At 36.1% G+C, this 15,833-nt stretch overlaps 4 protein-coding genes and 1 non-coding gene across 6 annotated transcripts; all 5 read left to right on the forward strand.

The window, feature by feature from the left end:
* Positions 1-406: 406 nt before the first annotated feature.
* Positions 407-4,188, forward strand: LOC116140874 (methylcrotonoyl-CoA carboxylase beta chain, mitochondrial). Its single transcript, XM_031426451.1, has 10 exons — positions 407-598; positions 673-792; positions 1,140-1,574; positions 1,809-1,899; positions 2,023-2,264; positions 2,351-2,515; positions 2,696-2,770; positions 2,895-3,026; positions 3,651-3,707; positions 3,805-4,188. Exons 1-10 carry the CDS (start codon positions 407-409, stop codon positions 4,006-4,008), a joined length of 1,713 nt encoding a protein of 570 aa, XP_031282311.1. The 3' UTR covers positions 4,009-4,188.
* A 1,214-nt stretch (positions 4,189-5,402) lies between these two features.
* Positions 5,403-5,475, forward strand: TRNAR-UCU. The gene has a single exon. It is a non-coding gene; the product is annotated as a tRNA-Arg (tRNA).
* Positions 5,476-5,642: 167 nt separating this feature from the next.
* Positions 5,643-8,598, forward strand: LOC116140877 (thioredoxin M3, chloroplastic). Its single transcript, XM_031426454.1, has 2 exons — positions 5,643-6,047; positions 8,050-8,598. Exons 1-2 carry the CDS (start codon positions 5,855-5,857, stop codon positions 8,367-8,369), a joined length of 513 nt encoding a protein of 170 aa, XP_031282314.1. The 5' UTR covers positions 5,643-5,854; the 3' UTR covers positions 8,370-8,598.
* A 935-nt stretch (positions 8,599-9,533) lies between these two features.
* LOC116140884 lies at positions 9,534-12,699 on the forward strand. Its single transcript, XM_031426460.1, has 3 exons — positions 9,534-9,853; positions 9,968-10,034; positions 10,798-12,699. The coding sequence occupies exon 3, from the start codon at positions 10,826-10,828 to the stop codon at positions 12,398-12,400; it is 1,575 nt and encodes a 524-aa protein (XP_031282320.1). The 5' UTR covers positions 9,534-9,853; positions 9,968-10,034; positions 10,798-10,825; the 3' UTR covers positions 12,401-12,699.
* A 1,605-nt stretch (positions 12,700-14,304) lies between these two features.
* On the forward strand, positions 14,305-15,545 carry LOC116140886 (general transcription and DNA repair factor IIH subunit TFB5). 2 transcript variants are annotated; one of them, XM_031426461.1, is made up of 3 exons: positions 14,305-14,489; positions 14,622-14,684; positions 15,291-15,545. In XM_031426461.1, exons 2-3 carry the CDS (start codon positions 14,650-14,652, stop codon positions 15,466-15,468), a joined length of 213 nt encoding a protein of 70 aa, XP_031282321.1. In that variant the 5' UTR covers positions 14,305-14,489; positions 14,622-14,649; the 3' UTR covers positions 15,469-15,545. The 2 variants fall into 2 exon arrangements, with proteins under 2 accessions (XP_031282321.1, XP_031282322.1); XM_031426462.1 differs by having other exon boundaries at positions 14,627-14,684.
* Positions 15,546-15,833: the final 288 nt, after the last annotated feature.

Below are 15,833 nucleotides of genomic sequence, written 5' to 3' on the forward strand. Positions count from 1 at the left end.
TGTTTATTCATAAAATATTTATTAATATGTTATATAGTTGCGTCTACTCAGTTGACATGTCATTCAGTGTAAAATTTCGTGGAGGTTTTCCTTGTTCGTAACATTATTGTTACTTAAAACTTATAACCTCAAAATCCAATATATTTTTATTAATATCAACGACATTTTTATTGTAAATAATATAAAAAACAATAATAATTATAATATAAAATCTCGATGAACAGTAATACATAAAATAATCCATTCCAACTCAGCTATCATGATGCAAGTTTATCATCTTTCTGACTCTGTCTATCGGTCTATCCAGCCAATCTGCAGAGCAAGAATATATTTTCTTTAATTAATAAAATAAACCCATATATAAAAATTACACAGTAGCAACTAAACGGAACCAAACAATAGAACAATGCTGAGGGCGTTAGCCAGGAGGACATCAGCTTCCGTTTTGAACTCAAACTCATTTGAGCTTCTTCAGAGACGGCAATTGTGTTGTCTAAATGTCCTTCCCGATGGCCTGGACAGAAATTCTGAAGCTTTTGTCTCAAACTCCAAGGTTATGGAAGGACTGGTCACCCAACTCCACTCCCATATCGAAAAGGTATGTTTTTGTAAAGTTTATATTATTGCATGGTTTGTGGATTTGGTTTTGATCGTGGGATTTTGTTGGTTAAGGTTCTTGAAGGAGGAGGAGTTGAGGCTGTTAAGAGGAATATGAGCAGGAACAAGCTCTTGCCTAGACAAAGAATTGATCGCCTTATTGACCCTGGCTCTTCTTTTCTTGAGCTTTCCCAGGTTTACTTTTCTTTTGGGCATTTTGTTTTTGGTTTTATTGGATATTTTTTATTCATTTCTATGGGATAGTTGTTATAGTTATGGAGCACATGCATTTGTAGAATAAATTTTATGTGTTGTTTATATTTATGTTTATGTGTAATTTTTGTGCAAAGCAAATACAGGAATTATAGAAGCTTATGTGTTTCATTTTTATGCTAAGCAATACATTTTAAAATTAGAATTGTTTGATTAATTAAACTTGTGGAGTTGGAAGTTTGTCAGTTCACTCATTGACAGAAAATTTGAGTTAAGTAACATATATTGGGATTTTATTTGTCTCTTATTATATATTTTTATGAGTGAAGCTTGCTGCACATGAATTATATGGAGATCCATTACCGTCTGGTGGAATAATCACCGGAATAGGTCCTGTTCATGGACGACTTTGCATGTTCGTCGCCAATGACCCTACTGTTAAGGGAGGAACCTATTATCCCATCACGGTTAAGAAGCATCTTAGGGCGCAAGAGATTGCCGCACAATGCAAATTACCATGTATATATCTTGTGGATAGTGGAGGTGCTTTCCTTCCCAAGCAGGCTGAAGTCTTCCCTGACAGGGATAATTTTGGGAGAATTTTTTATAATCAAGCCACAATGTCTGCTGAAGGCATCCCTCAAATTGCTCTGGTATTAGGCTCTTGCACTGCTGGGGGTGCTTATATTCCTGCGATGGCTGATGAAAGTGTAATGGTTAAAGGAAATGGTACCATATTTTTAGCTGGACCCCCACTTGTAAAGGTTAGTTCCGGACCTTATGGTGTCCAACTTGATATTTGCAGTAATTCCTTAAACCATTTCATGATTAGTTTGTAGTTTTTTATAACTTTTATGAGTATCATATACATATCTGTCTATATGTGTGCTTGTGTGCATTCAAGTAAATTGACATGCATGCATGTATGTACTTATGTGTTTATGTATGCACCTATGTTTCTAAAACATAGATTGTATCTAAAGGAGAAGTTTCAGTAGGCTGCTACAGGAGAAGAAGTCTCTGCAGAGGATTTGGGCGGTGCTGCTGTTCACTGTAAAACATCAGGGGTTTCCGATTATTTTGCTCAAGGTATCTACTTTGTTTATCTAGTGCTTTTCACCTATTTTGCATGTACCACATTTGAAGTTAGTGTGATCATTGTAATACTTGTCCCATTAATGTTTTCGTGTGTGATTTTATCTGTTCTTTAAGATGAACTACATGGACTTTCTCTTGGGAGGAATATCGTCAAGAACTTGCACATGGCTGGGACACCGGGAATGATTAACGGATTCCAAAGCATTAATACTGATTTTAAAGAACCATTGTATGATGTAAAGGAGCTTCGCTCCATAGCACCAGCAGACCTCAAGCAGTCCTTTGATATCAGATCAATTATTGCTCGCATTGTTGATGGAAGTGAATTTGATGAATTCAAGAAACTGTATGGCACTGTGAGGACATCTGAAGCACTTGAATCTTTTTAGTTGTGTTACATCATACTGTCTATGAATTTGTAACTCCACTTGCTTTTGTGCAGACCCTTGTGACAGGATTTGCTAGAATCTTTGGACAACCTGTGGGAATTATTGGAAACAATGGGATATTATTTAATGAGTCTGCTTTAAAAGGGGCTCATTTCATTGAACTTTGCACTCAACGTAAAATTCCTTTGGTCTTTCTTCAGAATATTACTGGATTTATGGTATGTAATTCTTATTTCTGTTTCCATCACTCTACTGACAAAGCCTTGTGGACATTCTCATGTCCTTGCCTTTCTCAGGAGAGTTGCACATCAAACCACTTTTCTTAGAAAGCTATAGTTTGATTATTCAGGTCTATAATGTCTATAGAATTGGAACCTCAATGGTGATTTATCTCGTAGGTCGGCTCAAGATCTGAGGCAAATGGTATTGCAAAGTCTGGAGCAAAAATGGTGATGGCAGTTTCATGTGCAAAGGTTGGCAATGGGAGTTGATGCAACTCATTTACTCTTTTATTATTAACTATGAGTCACTGATTAAATAAAAGGAGGGTCTGAATGGAAAAAGATAAGAACCTTTGCACCTTCCTAATCATTTCAGGTACCAAAAGTTACTATAATAGTTGGTGGAAGTTTCGGTGCTGGAAATTATGCAATGTGTGGCCGTGCATATAGTCCCACTTTTATGTTTCTTTGGCCAAATGCCAGAATATCTGTGATGGGTGGTGCTCAGGTAGCCTCTCTAACCATTACTTATGCATAATTGCTGTATCAAAGAGTTATCATGACTTAGCTCCGAAATGAGTGAGCAGAAGTAGATTAGAATTTTATTATTAACCTTTTTCTTTTGCTTTACCATCATAATTTGGATCTGCCTATAATTTTGCTGTGTGTGTGCCTTGTTCTTAGGAGAGTAGTATAGAACAGAATTAAGCGCATCCTATACTATGTTGTCTACCCAACCTCAATATGACATAATGATCCTGTTTTAAGAATCAGAATCTCTTGAATTAAAAGTCTTTTAGGTATTGGGCTTACAGGTCATTAATCTTTTAGGTTATTTCTGCATTTTGCAAATAATATGCAGTGCTTAAGTAGTGGATGAAGTTCATTAGTTTTTTCGGTACCTTTATAAGTTAGTATACTTTTTCTGAATCATCATTGATAAATGTTTCTCTCTGTTCCTTTCTTCTTTCTTGTGAAAACTTTGCTATAGTTTCTTTGACCGATGGACTTTCCTATTTGCCTTTTCATATTATTTTGCCTTGATCCATTACTTTAAATTTGTTTGACTCCTGAATCATTCGAATTCTTTTTATTGAGTGTGGATTGATTTGCTGTCCTTGGCAATATTCAGGCTGCTGGTGTGCTCGCCCAAATAGAAAAGGCCAACAAGAAAAAACAAGGAGTTCAGGTAAACCTATTTATCTGGAAATGGATTTATATCTTATTTTGATTGTGCTACCAAAGAATGGTACTTATATGTGCCCACACATGAGCTTGTATCTCAGTGGACAGCAGAAGATGAGGAGAAGTTCAAGGCGAAGGTCGTAGAGGCTTATGAGAGAGAAGGAAATGCTTATTACTCAACAGCAAGACTCTGGGATGATGGAATCATTGATCCAGCTGACACCAGAAAAGTAATAGGTTTCTGCATTTCTGCTTCTATGAACCGCCCCACAGAAGATACCAAATATGGTGTATTTAGAATGTAACTTCAGGGAATTCCATAAATTTCTATACACAGCGGCCAAATGCTCGCTTTCAATAATCCCAAATATGTTTTTCGTGAAATGTCTCAGATACATTTCTGTGAATTCTTGCTGAAATTACCAGCTTAATCTCATTGAAGCTGTCAATCTTCAGTAGCTAATTCATCTAGTTCCCATCACCTACATTTTTTTTCTCAAAATTTGCTTTAGCTTTGTACCATTTCCGGGGTGAAGTTGAGCCTGTTTTGGGGTAATACTTAACCAAGGATGTGTTTGGTGGCTTAAGAATCCAAGGAGAATTGAACTGGAAATCATCCTCTTGTGGAATATCAAGTTGCTTGTGTGTTGAGTACACACTGATTATAGCAAAGCGACATCAGTTGGAGTCCGTGTAGCATTCAACAATGCATCAACGGGAATTTTACAAGTTATCTTCCGATTATTATTCTTCAACCCCTTGAGAGATAGCGAAACATAAAACTTTCCCATGGTTTTTGAAAATTATTATATACCAATGTTCTGAAAACCAGATTGGGCCTTGACCCGGTTCACGGTTTGACTGGCTAAACTGTTGGTAAAAAAGTTTTAAATTCTAATAGACACACCCCTAAAACTTTTCAGTCCCTACAGGTTTAAAATATAGCAAATACACACTTGTGATCTGTTTTGATTTTGACATTTCCGACCAAATTTTGACTGATTCCGGCAACTAAAATTCAATCTGACACTACCACCTGAACCATCATCCTCCACTCTACAAAACCCCTCTAACCCTAGAACTTGGTAGCTCTCCATTTGCCGGCCGTGAGTCGCAAACACTGTCGCAATTAGGTTGATTTTTCTAACTAGAATCTGACTAATTCCGGACTCCAAAATTCAATCAAACACCACCACCTAAACCACCAGCCTTCACTCTACAAAACCCTTCTAACCCCGACACTTGATAGCCCCTCGTTCATTGGCTGTGATTCCCATATTGGGTTGAACTTTTTGGCTTATTTCGGTGCGAAAATTCAATCCAACACTACCCCTTGAACCATTGACCTCCACTCTACAAACCCCCTCTAACTTCAGCACTTGGTAGCATCTCGTTTGCTGGCGATCAAATTAGGGTTTGGAGGAACAGTGAAATTGAAATCTTGGATTGAAAAGAGGCCAGTCCACAGTTGGACCGACTGATCCAGTTCGGTTTTCATAATATTGTTATATACAACCTTTGATACTTTTTCAGTAGGATATATGATAACCTCAAATGATAAATTTATGGGGATAAATGATAATAAAGTGTTTGTTCATATTTCGCCATCTCTCAAAGGGTTGAATGAAAATAAGTAATAACATGTCATCCTCTATATCAACCTTTAAATATATAACTTTAACAAACGGTTCATCAGGGAGCGCCCGTGGCCTAATGGATAAGGCGTCTGACTTCTAATCAGACGATTGTGGGTTCGAGTCCCACCGGGCGTGATCTTTCTTTATATTTTTATTTAACTTATCAGGTGGGTCCCCTCCTTTAATTTTTACATCAAAGCCAAACCAAACTCCGGAGGGAGCCCCACATCCGTCTGATTTGTCATCATCTGAACCTGATCAGATCAGACTACAAATAATAAATAAAAAAAGGTGCTGGTTCTGTTCTCATTATTGCCATTCTCACATTTGATTTTGTTTTTGTTTTTGTTTGTTGCTGCAGACTCACTGATGCACTCAACCTAACCGATACTGACTCGTCTCATCTCATCAGTCATTCCTTTCCTTCATCTTCCACTTGCTCAACAACCCATTTGAACAACAACAAAACGAAACTCTTACTTCACTCAAAAACAAAACTTTTCGTACTTTGCTAATGGCTTCTGCTACTTCTTGTTTCTCTTCTGCCCATTTGGCTACTCCACGTGTCCCTTCGTTTCCTTCTCGTAATCTCACCCCCAGCGCCAACACCATCTCCTTTCCCTTCCGTTTGCTCCCCAAAACGGCAACTCTCAATACCCGTAACGCGCCTCTTTCACTTAAGATACTGTGTATCCGTGAATCTAAAGGTAACCATTTCTATCTCTCTCAAATTTGATCGTTTTTTAGGATTCTGTTGTTTGATTTGAGTTTGTTTAATGCTTAATGTAGTGGGTATTTGTTGGATTTTGTTGTTGTTGTTTTGAGATTTTATTATTTCGATTTATCTGAACTTTGTTTGGTTGGCGAGAAAACTCAGGCAAAAAAGCAACGAAAAATTAAATTTTGTGTTGAACCTATTGTCCTTTTTCTGTTGTGTTGTCGTAAGATTAGGAAAAATCAAAACTTTCATTAACTAGGCTACGGCAAAAGACTTTGGTTTGGATTTGGGGGACGAAATGTGAATTTGGGTTTTATGTTGAAATCTTATGGCAATGTAATGAAGTGTACAGGGGAAATATAGACTGATTAAAGGTCTTTAGTGCAATTTAAATATATAAAAAAAATTACATGAAGGGTGGGGCAAAAGACAAAAATGGATCAGTCATGTGGCGTGCAGGCTAAGGCTAGGATTCGTTGCTTTAAAACAAAACAAAAACTGAAGCTAAGTAACTAAGCAATTGACTTGTTTCTCTTCCTTTAAGCTTTGGAAAATGAGGTTCTGGAGAAGCCACCTTGTTAGGTGACAGAACCCCATTCGAGTGGAGAGGGTTGCATCCTATACTTGTTTTTATGTTTAATTCATTATATTAACGGTAGAAGAAAGTTGTGAAAGGATGATGCTTTGGGAGGATTTTACATTTTGTGGCAAATTGTATTTTTGTGCAACTGAAATATTAAGTGTTTTTGACTATTAATGTTCCGATGACAATATGGTGAAGTGCATTTCTGTTCTAAAAGATACCTGGATTTAGGAGAGGTCCTCAAACAAGGATTTTAATGATCACATTTCAGTATCTCTTTAATCCACCTTTTTTGGTCAAGTGAGTGTGGTACCTTCTAATTGCTTACTTTCATTGTATTCTTTTGTTTATTTTTGTTGGTTGGGAGTCATAAATGATAGCCAAGATTGTTGATTGTGCACATTTTATTAGATGACTTTTTTTTTTTTCTTCTCTTTTCTCCTTTTTATGTTATTCTATCCTTGTTGACTTTGATTGGTTGCTGGACATATAACGAAAAGATAATCCTTCTATATAACCAGAGCATTTTCATAGTGATTGGCTTGTTGTACAAAAGTTTGGGATTATTGAAGTTATTCCTTCATGTCAGTTAGACCAGTACATGGAAACATAACTTTTATTCAAATTTCAAAGATAATATCTGGAATAAAAATAATGGATGACTGAACCTTATCTAGATATACATAAGGACTGTTCTGTTGGAAATGGCCTTTCAGCATAAATATATAGTTGAAAGTGATCTCTGTAGCTGCAGACAGATCTTTGTTATGATGAGTTCTATTGTCTAATGAACATTCTGTTTTTAAAAATGTATTGAATTCTGTTGGCCTAATTGCTTTTAATGGCTAGTTAAATTCTCTCATAAAAAGATGTAGTTGTATCTATATATACAACTTTTGTATATGTGGGAAGATCATTGAATGCAAGTAATGCATTTCAAATTGGAAGTTTGGAGTGTCTTTCTTGATTGAAGTTGCATTCCTTGTTTTGGAATGCAAGTGTTGTGATTTCTGCTGTCTCCCTCTTCAACACTTCTTTATATTAGTTGCAATGGTTTACTCTCTGCATTTAGACCGTTCTGTTCATTGACAGTAAATGATATAGAGAGGATGCATGTAGCTGATAACAAAATCCATTATTAATTAAAAAAAAAAAAAAGGATCAAGTTAAAATAGTAAAACATTAATAAGTTGGGATCAATGTAATTTGGATATTTTAGTAATATTATGAAGTACCATTTTTTTTTTTTTTTTTTTTTAAAAAAAAAGTCTCATATTTAAGAATTTTATATATAAACTGCTTCTTAGCTTGTAACATGCTGACTTATTGTTCTCAGTAGCTTATGTAAGGTATGGGGTATTTATTTGATATTGGATGCAATCTTGATAATAATATGTTGGTTGAGCAGCTGCAGTGGTTACTAAAGACTCATGGGAGAGGTCGATTCTGAACAGTGACACACCCGTTCTAGTTGAATTTTATGCAAGTTGGTGTGGCCCATGCCGGATGGTCCATCGGGTAATTGACGAGATTGCTGGAGAGTATGCTGGGAAACTTAAATTCTATATGCTCAACACAGACACTGACTTGCAAATTGCTGAGGACTATGAAATCAAGGCTGTACCTGTTGTATTGCTGTTTAAGAATGGAGTAAAACGCGAAACTGTGGTCGGAACCATGCCTAAGGATTTCTATATTTCTGCTATTGAGAGGGTTCTGGAGCCATAAACTTGACTTTGCACTTGACTAGAACATCAAGTAAAGTCAGATTTTTTCGTCATATGATACCCTATTGTTGAAATTTTGGTTGGTCTCTCAGTCTATTAGATGTACATCCCTTAGATAATTACTCTCTTGCTGTTACCATGAGAGGTAATGGACTGTTAGTGGATTTATCTTTTGTCTTCCTTTTTGTTATGACTATATTTTGTAAATGTTACCTTATTGTTCATGCCTACTATGCTTATCCAATTCCTATTCAATAACTTTCAGCAAAGGCAATGTTTGATAAAGCTCTTTCCTGGACTTTTTCACAAATGGATGTGTTTGATTTTTCGCTTAAATTTTTATCCAATTTCTGAACGGTCCATTAACTTGTAAAAAGTCAAACCAGTCCCCTAATTTCTCTGCCCTTTCCTTTTTCCCAAAATCATAATATTCTGGTTTTTGGTTCGTCGGTTATCTTGACCAAAATGCTCTTCTCATTGTACCAAATTTTGGCTAAAAAAATAAAGCAAATATGACTAAATAAAAAAGAGTAAAAGACTTTTTTGCACCCAAGGTTTGCCTTAATGACACTTATCCACCAAAAAAGTTTAAAAATATCATTTTTTGACCCAAAGTTTGTATTATGATAATATTAAAAATACATTTCACTTTCTCAGTCAGCATTCGACGAGTTACTAAGAGTCGGGGTAAGACGGGTTTTATAGAGTGGAGGCTGATGGATCAAATGGTGATGACCGATTGATTATTCGTCGTCGGAATCAGTTGAAAATCAGTTAAGAATAATAAACCCTATATTTGCGATGACCGGCAATCGATAAGAAATCAGGTGTTGAAGTGGAAGGTTTTGTAGAGAAGAGACCGAAAGCTCAAATGGAGATGACAAAGAGAATTTTTGCCATCGGAATCATCTTTGGGAAATGAAATATTAACTTTGGGTGGGAAAGTAGTATTTTGAAAGCTTTTGGTGGGAAAAATAATTAAGGCAAATCTTGGGTGGGAAAAAGTCGTTTACTCAATATAAAAACTATGAAATGGGTAGTTCAGGAAGCAGGAGGACTGACATCAGGTATAGAAGCATTAAACAAATTTACAAGACTCCACCTGCAGGGGCGGTGGGAAGGCATTTAATTTAACAATTAATCATTTTAATGGCATTTTTCACATTTAGGTTTGAAGATGCAAAACTGGACTTTTGACCTCCACCTAATTATCAAACCCTGTTCCTTCTAATCCTCTATAAGAATTCAGATATATTTTGATATTTTAATTGCAGAACTGAAATCATACCGTCCATCAATCCTTTTTGGGCTGTGATCAATATCACCCCCAAAAACTCAAAGCCCAATTCTAGACAACTACATAAGGTTACTGAAAAAGGCAAAGAGTAAAAAACATTTTTCCAGTTAGCTTTAAAACTTAGCTTTTCTCAGAATAACTTCAAAAACCCATCACCCAACAGCCCCGTCATCTTCCTTTATCAACAGGTTTCTTCTTTCTTCCTCTCTACAACAAAAGATATTTTCTTTTTGGTTTCCGGGTTTCAAGTTTGGATCTTTAATTGATAAATATTGGATCGTTTGATTCTTTGTTGTTTTCAGGATCTGGGTATCTGGTTTTGGGTTGGGAAGAACTTAATTTAAAGAGACGCACTGTTTTCAATATGAGGTATGTTCTAGTAATAATTTTTGTTTTCTTTATTTTATTTGGATGGTATTTCTTTCTTTTTTATATTTTCTTGTTGTTTGGGTTTATTTGATTGCTAGAAAACGCAGAAATAGTAATGAAAATTAGGCTCCTTCTTTTTTATCTTTAGTCGATTGAAGTATCGTGTTCAGTGATTATACTTTTTTGAATTTAGTGTGTAGAATCAAAGAAGTAAAGCTTGTTTAAATCCTGCTCAGAAAATTTTTAGTCGTTGATGTTTTATATTGAGAGCCTATGAATTTCAGTTTGAGAATTGCTACTTCATTAACTAGTGTAAATTTGCTGTTTTAAGTAGTGGATGCTGGTGTTCTCTTATATAAATATCTGTGTGTAATAATCAGTGAAATACAATATTGTACAAACATTTTGCTTTATGGATTTCTTTTTTCCTCTCTTTTGTGAGTCTTTAATTGTTATCTGCCCTGTGTGGTTCAGAAACCTTGTGTGACACTATGTTTTTCGCCGTGTGGCCTTAACCACCATTTCTGCTTTTTCCCAATTGTTGTAGCGATGGTTTTCTCACAAGATGCAAATGCACTAGGGTGCTTTAGAATAATTGTAATATATGAACAATTAGTGGTCTAAGACAGATGTGGCTAGAAATGTCTGCCTAATTGAAGTGAATTGCTTCTGATTGTGCTTAATATATTGAGTTGCCAATATATTCTTTTCTATTAAATCTGTCTATTGATAACTGGTGTTTTCTCTTCTCTATCCTCCGCAGGAACCTTTGATTTGCCTATGAAAAATTGATGGCTAATCTAACAACATCAATAGTTTCAGATTCCTTAGAACAGAAGGGAATTCATATAGTGGAATCAAACGTTGACATGCAAGCTCCAATGATCCAGCAAAACCAAAGCTCTTCAGATGGTCCTGTGGCTATCCTCTGGGACATTGAGAATTGCCCTGTCCCAAGTGATGTCCGCCCAGAAGATGTGGCTGGTAATATAAGAATGGCTTTGCGGGTGCATCCGGTGATTAAAGGAGCTGTTATGATGTTTTCTGCATATGGAGATTTTAATTCATTCCCCAGACGACTCAGAGAGGGATGTCAGAGAACTGGTGTCAAACTCATAGATGTTCCAAATGGGAGAAAGGATGCTGCTGACAAGGCTATCTTGGTTGACATGTTTCTTTTTGCCCTTGACAACCGTCCACCTTCTTCCATCATGCTGATCTCAGGGGATGTTGATTTTGCACCAGCCCTTCACATCCTTGGTCAACGTGGGTATACGGTGATCCTTGTCATCCCGTCTGGAGTGGGTGTTTCGTCTGCTCTTTGCAATGCTGGCAAGTTTGTTTGGGACTGGCCCAGTGTGGCTCGTGGTGAAGGCTTTGTGCCTCCTGCAAAGGTTTTGATGCCTCCTCGTGGAGCACCTGATCTCACTGGGTACTTAATGGGGTGCCATATTAATGATTGCACAGATCCTCAAAATGAAGAGGAAGCAATTGTTTATAGGGGAATCTCGCAAAGTTATTACAAATCTAAAGACTTCTCAATTATGTCACAGTCCTTGTCCGAGTATGCCAGTACATCTGCAATCAACTTGCCTTATTTTCCTACATCCTTAAGGACCCAAAGTCTACCACCTGTTTTGAATGAAGTTTCAGCCGGTCCTGTGTCTTCTGTTGAACAAAATGATTATACCATGTGGGTTCAACCTGGAGATATTAAAGGTTTGAAAGCACAGATGGTGAAGTTGCTTGAACTGTCTGGAGGGTGCTTGCCTCTTATTCGTGTTCCTGCTGAGTATCAGAAATTATTTGGGAGGCCCCTGTATGTGTCCGAGTATGGGGCATACAAACTTGTAAATCTCTTCAAAAAGTTGGGTGAGACAATGGCAATAGAAGGGAGAGGCCAAAGGAAATTTGTCTACCTCCGAAACTGGAAAGCAGGTCCAAGTGTAATTCTAGCGAGGAAGGATAAGAAAGTAAAGGGTTCTCAGGAGGAGAGTATGAATACCAGTGGCGCTTGTGGTTCATCAGATGAGCTTTCCGATGATGAAAGAGTGGTTGTTGAAGAACAGGATGTGGGAAGGAACCAAGTGAAAACAAATATGGGGATGATGAGTCAACCAGAGATTGATGACCAAAATCTCAAGCAGTTCAAGCTTGAACTGCAAGAGATTCTAGTGAGCTATTCTTGCCGGATTTTCCTGGGTTGTTTCGAGGCAATATACCAGCAACGATACAAGAGGGCTCTGGATTATCATAAATTTGGTGTGGATCAGCTGGAGGAGCTGCTTGAAAAGGTGAGCGATGTCGTTGTTTTGCATGAAGAACCAGTGAGCAAGAGGAAGTTCCTGGTTGCAGTAGGTGGCTAAAGGAAAGTGAAAGTTGCCACTCCTTGTAACCTTTTTTTTTTTTTTAAATTTTCTTTTAACTTATGTAGATGCAGTGATCGAGGTACGCTTTTTAGTCCTTAAATCACTCAATCAAGAAAATTTCTTCTTTTTCTTCATCCAAAAATTTCAGAAAGATGATAGGAGACTGTTGATGGCCTGCATGGATTTGAAAGTTTATTTTGAAAATTTCCATGTAAGCCTCGATCGCAGCCTGTGTAACGTATTGATTAAATTCTAATGTGAGATTTGTAAGTAAATCCACGGTTCAGTATCTCTTAGTTTTGCCCAGTTTATATATTCTGATTTGCTCTTCTGTGTATATATCTCTGTGAATGATTCAGTCATATAACTTCTGGATGGGCAATCTCTATCCTGCCTCACTTGTCAGCAGAATTCACCATTTAAACATGGTTTTCTCATGGTCAACTGTGATGTTTGGTTTCATTGAATCATATTGTGCCTGTAAGTTTTAGACATTAGTGGATGATTTTGAGGTAGAAATAGATCTTAATGCTACAACTAGAACAGGGTTTTTAGTAGCTTAGCTAATACAAGAGATTCAATACATGGAATGTTCTACCAAGGTTATGTAGAGGAGGGAAATGATTTTTTAGCCCCACCATTTTCTTCTTTAGCCCTCATCTAGTGATGGCAATGGGCCGGGCCGGGATCGGGTACCCTTTGGCCCAGGCCCAAGCCCGACCCCATGACAAAGACCTGAGCCTGGCTCGAGCCCATCATGGGTATGATAGGTAAAGCCCGAGCCCGACCCGACAGGTTTTTTGTAATCTCAGGCCCGGCCCAAGTCCACCCATTTTTATAATATGAATTTTTAAATATTAATAAATTTCAATGTTTTTTATATTTTTAATTCTAAAAATATTTTTTAAATATTTATTTATTTTTGAATACTCATCAAATGGGATGAGATTAGGGTTTGGGAAAAATTGGTATATATATGTAGGATAATCTTGCAATTAAATATATAGTATAAAGATAATTTAGTAAAATTAATACTAAAATTTTCGGGTCGGGCCTTAAAATCAAGCCCAAGCCCGCAAACATTGGGTAAAGCTTGGCCTTTTCAGGTTGGGTACTCGAAAATATCGGGCTCATTGCCATCTCTACCCTCATCTTCTACTTTAAGTGAGGATATAACTGTAATAAAATTTTTATTCGTATATATATATTTGCTAATTTAGATGTTCGGACTAGTTTACGCGTACCTCGACTAATCCTCAAGAGAAGTTATCTTACAACAACCTACTGTCGTGGTCGAAGCTTTATATTTGTAGTTATATTAATATTAAAAAAAAAAATAGGGTAATCTAAATTCATAATTTTATAAGTAAATTAAATCTTATATAATTATTAAATACTTAATGTTTCTCCTATAACGATAGGAATTAATTTTCGAATGTTATATTTTTCTAGCCCTAAAACAAACACAACTACTCTTTTATATTCTTTTGGATAGTTCTTTGTTAGTTTCTTTCTTCTATTTTTTTTTTTTTTTTTAAGTTTTATATTTTAAAAAACCGTCAAGAATTACATTAATTGGAAAATTAATCATTTTATCAGGAAATACTAAAACTTGAATCAAACAAGATGTTTATACTAGTTTTTAGAGCTAACGGTTTCATAAAAATAAAAAATAAAAAATATTTTGAATATTGAGCGAAATTATAAATGTGTTTATAAATCATTTTTAAATTTTTTGAATATATATGAACCATTGTTAATAATTTTAATAAATACTATTACGCCCGTATCTAAGTTAGAGGATAGGAGAAGGGACAAAAAAGATGGGGGGCCAAAATGTATTTAACCCAAAACTTATGGGCTTGAGGCCCGCAAGCCCATCCCTAAATAGATCAATAGAATCGGAAAAATAAAAGGGTCGCAGAACTGTTCTGCCGGAGAAAAGGGAAAGAGGGAGAAGCGTCCTGCGATTTCTACTCAATTCCGTTGGGGTTGATTTCAATCAAAACCTAGCTTTTGAGATAGAACTGGAGAGGAGGAACTAGAAGTTTCGAGCTTGGGAAATTGTTGGGCTGATCAGTCCGAGGTAGGGAACTTTGATTAATTGATATTTCGAAGACCAAAAATTGATATACATATGATTTGTTTTTCAAACTATATGGTCAATAAGTACTGTGATCTTATTGCTGTAATCGTTTTTTTTTTTTTTTGGTTGCAGTTCAGGCTCTTGAAACTGCTGATACATTATGGTGAACGCCATTAAAGGACTGTTTATTTCCTGGTGAATATCCATTTACTAATAAAATATTTTGTTAATTGTACAGAACAATGGTAAACCTATGGATTGGCTAATTGTTAATATATTTGAAACCTTTATGAGGCATTTTTTAAGCTTAGCGGTAGGTATTTTCCAGATTAATATTTAAACTTATTGTCTGTTGAAGGACTGGATGGGAGGTTAAGATGAGTATAGTAGTACTGTAAGTTCATACCATTATGTTGCTTGATCATTCCATTCATGAACTGCTATAACAACTTTATATTATTGACTGAAGAATTTGAAAGGATTTGCGCTAATTTACCTATAGTAGTGCTGTAAGTTCGTAACATTATGTTGCTTGATCATTCCATTCATGAACTGCTATAACAACTTAATATTATTGACTGAAGAATTTGAAAGGATTTGTGGTAATTTACCTTCAATTATATATTTTGAGCTGCCTTTTTATTCTAAAACGTATTCCATGCTCGTAACAATACAATTTAGTAGGTATACACTGCAAAGGGAGGTCCATGCATATTGCGCTTGTGACATCCTTTTCGCTTAACGTTTTCTCACTTCCTTTCCCTTTGTTGCTGAAAGACTTCTGTTGTGTTTAAATTGCAGTGACATACCCATGGCACAATTCATCATTAACTTAAATGCATCGATGCCCACGTCACAGAAATTCATAATACACATCTTGGATAACACTCACATGTTCGTGCAACCACATGTAGCTGAAATGATTCGAAGTGCCGTTGCTGATTTTAGGGATGCAAATTCCTACGAGAAGCCTACATAATTTCCTTTTCTTTTCCCTGTGGTAAAGTTATATGTGAAAGATTTTTATGTATTCAAAGCTTTCTTTCACCTATTTGGATAGACGTAGACGTCGACTGTTTAAACTGGATCAGGTGCTTCGAGCAAGATACTTTAAAGTTGGAAATGTGATGGATACATATGTGTTTTGCTGTGAACAATGCTAGTCTGCACTATTAATTACAGAAATTTTTATTAGTTTGTAGTTGTTGTATACTTGTTTCTTTAGGTACCTGTGGACTTGAAAAGCAAGTTGTGTTTTGGTTTATTGGTTGCCATGAAGTGTGATTGTTGTGTTACTATTCAATAGTTAAACTGATAGAGAGCATACTACCAGAAATATGAAGA

This window comes from Pistacia vera, unplaced genomic scaffold (genome assembly GCF_008641045.1).
Source record: "Pistacia vera cultivar Batoury unplaced genomic scaffold, PisVer_v2 Contig383, whole genome shotgun sequence".
NCBI lineage: Eukaryota > Viridiplantae > Streptophyta > Magnoliopsida > Sapindales > Anacardiaceae > Pistacia > Pistacia vera.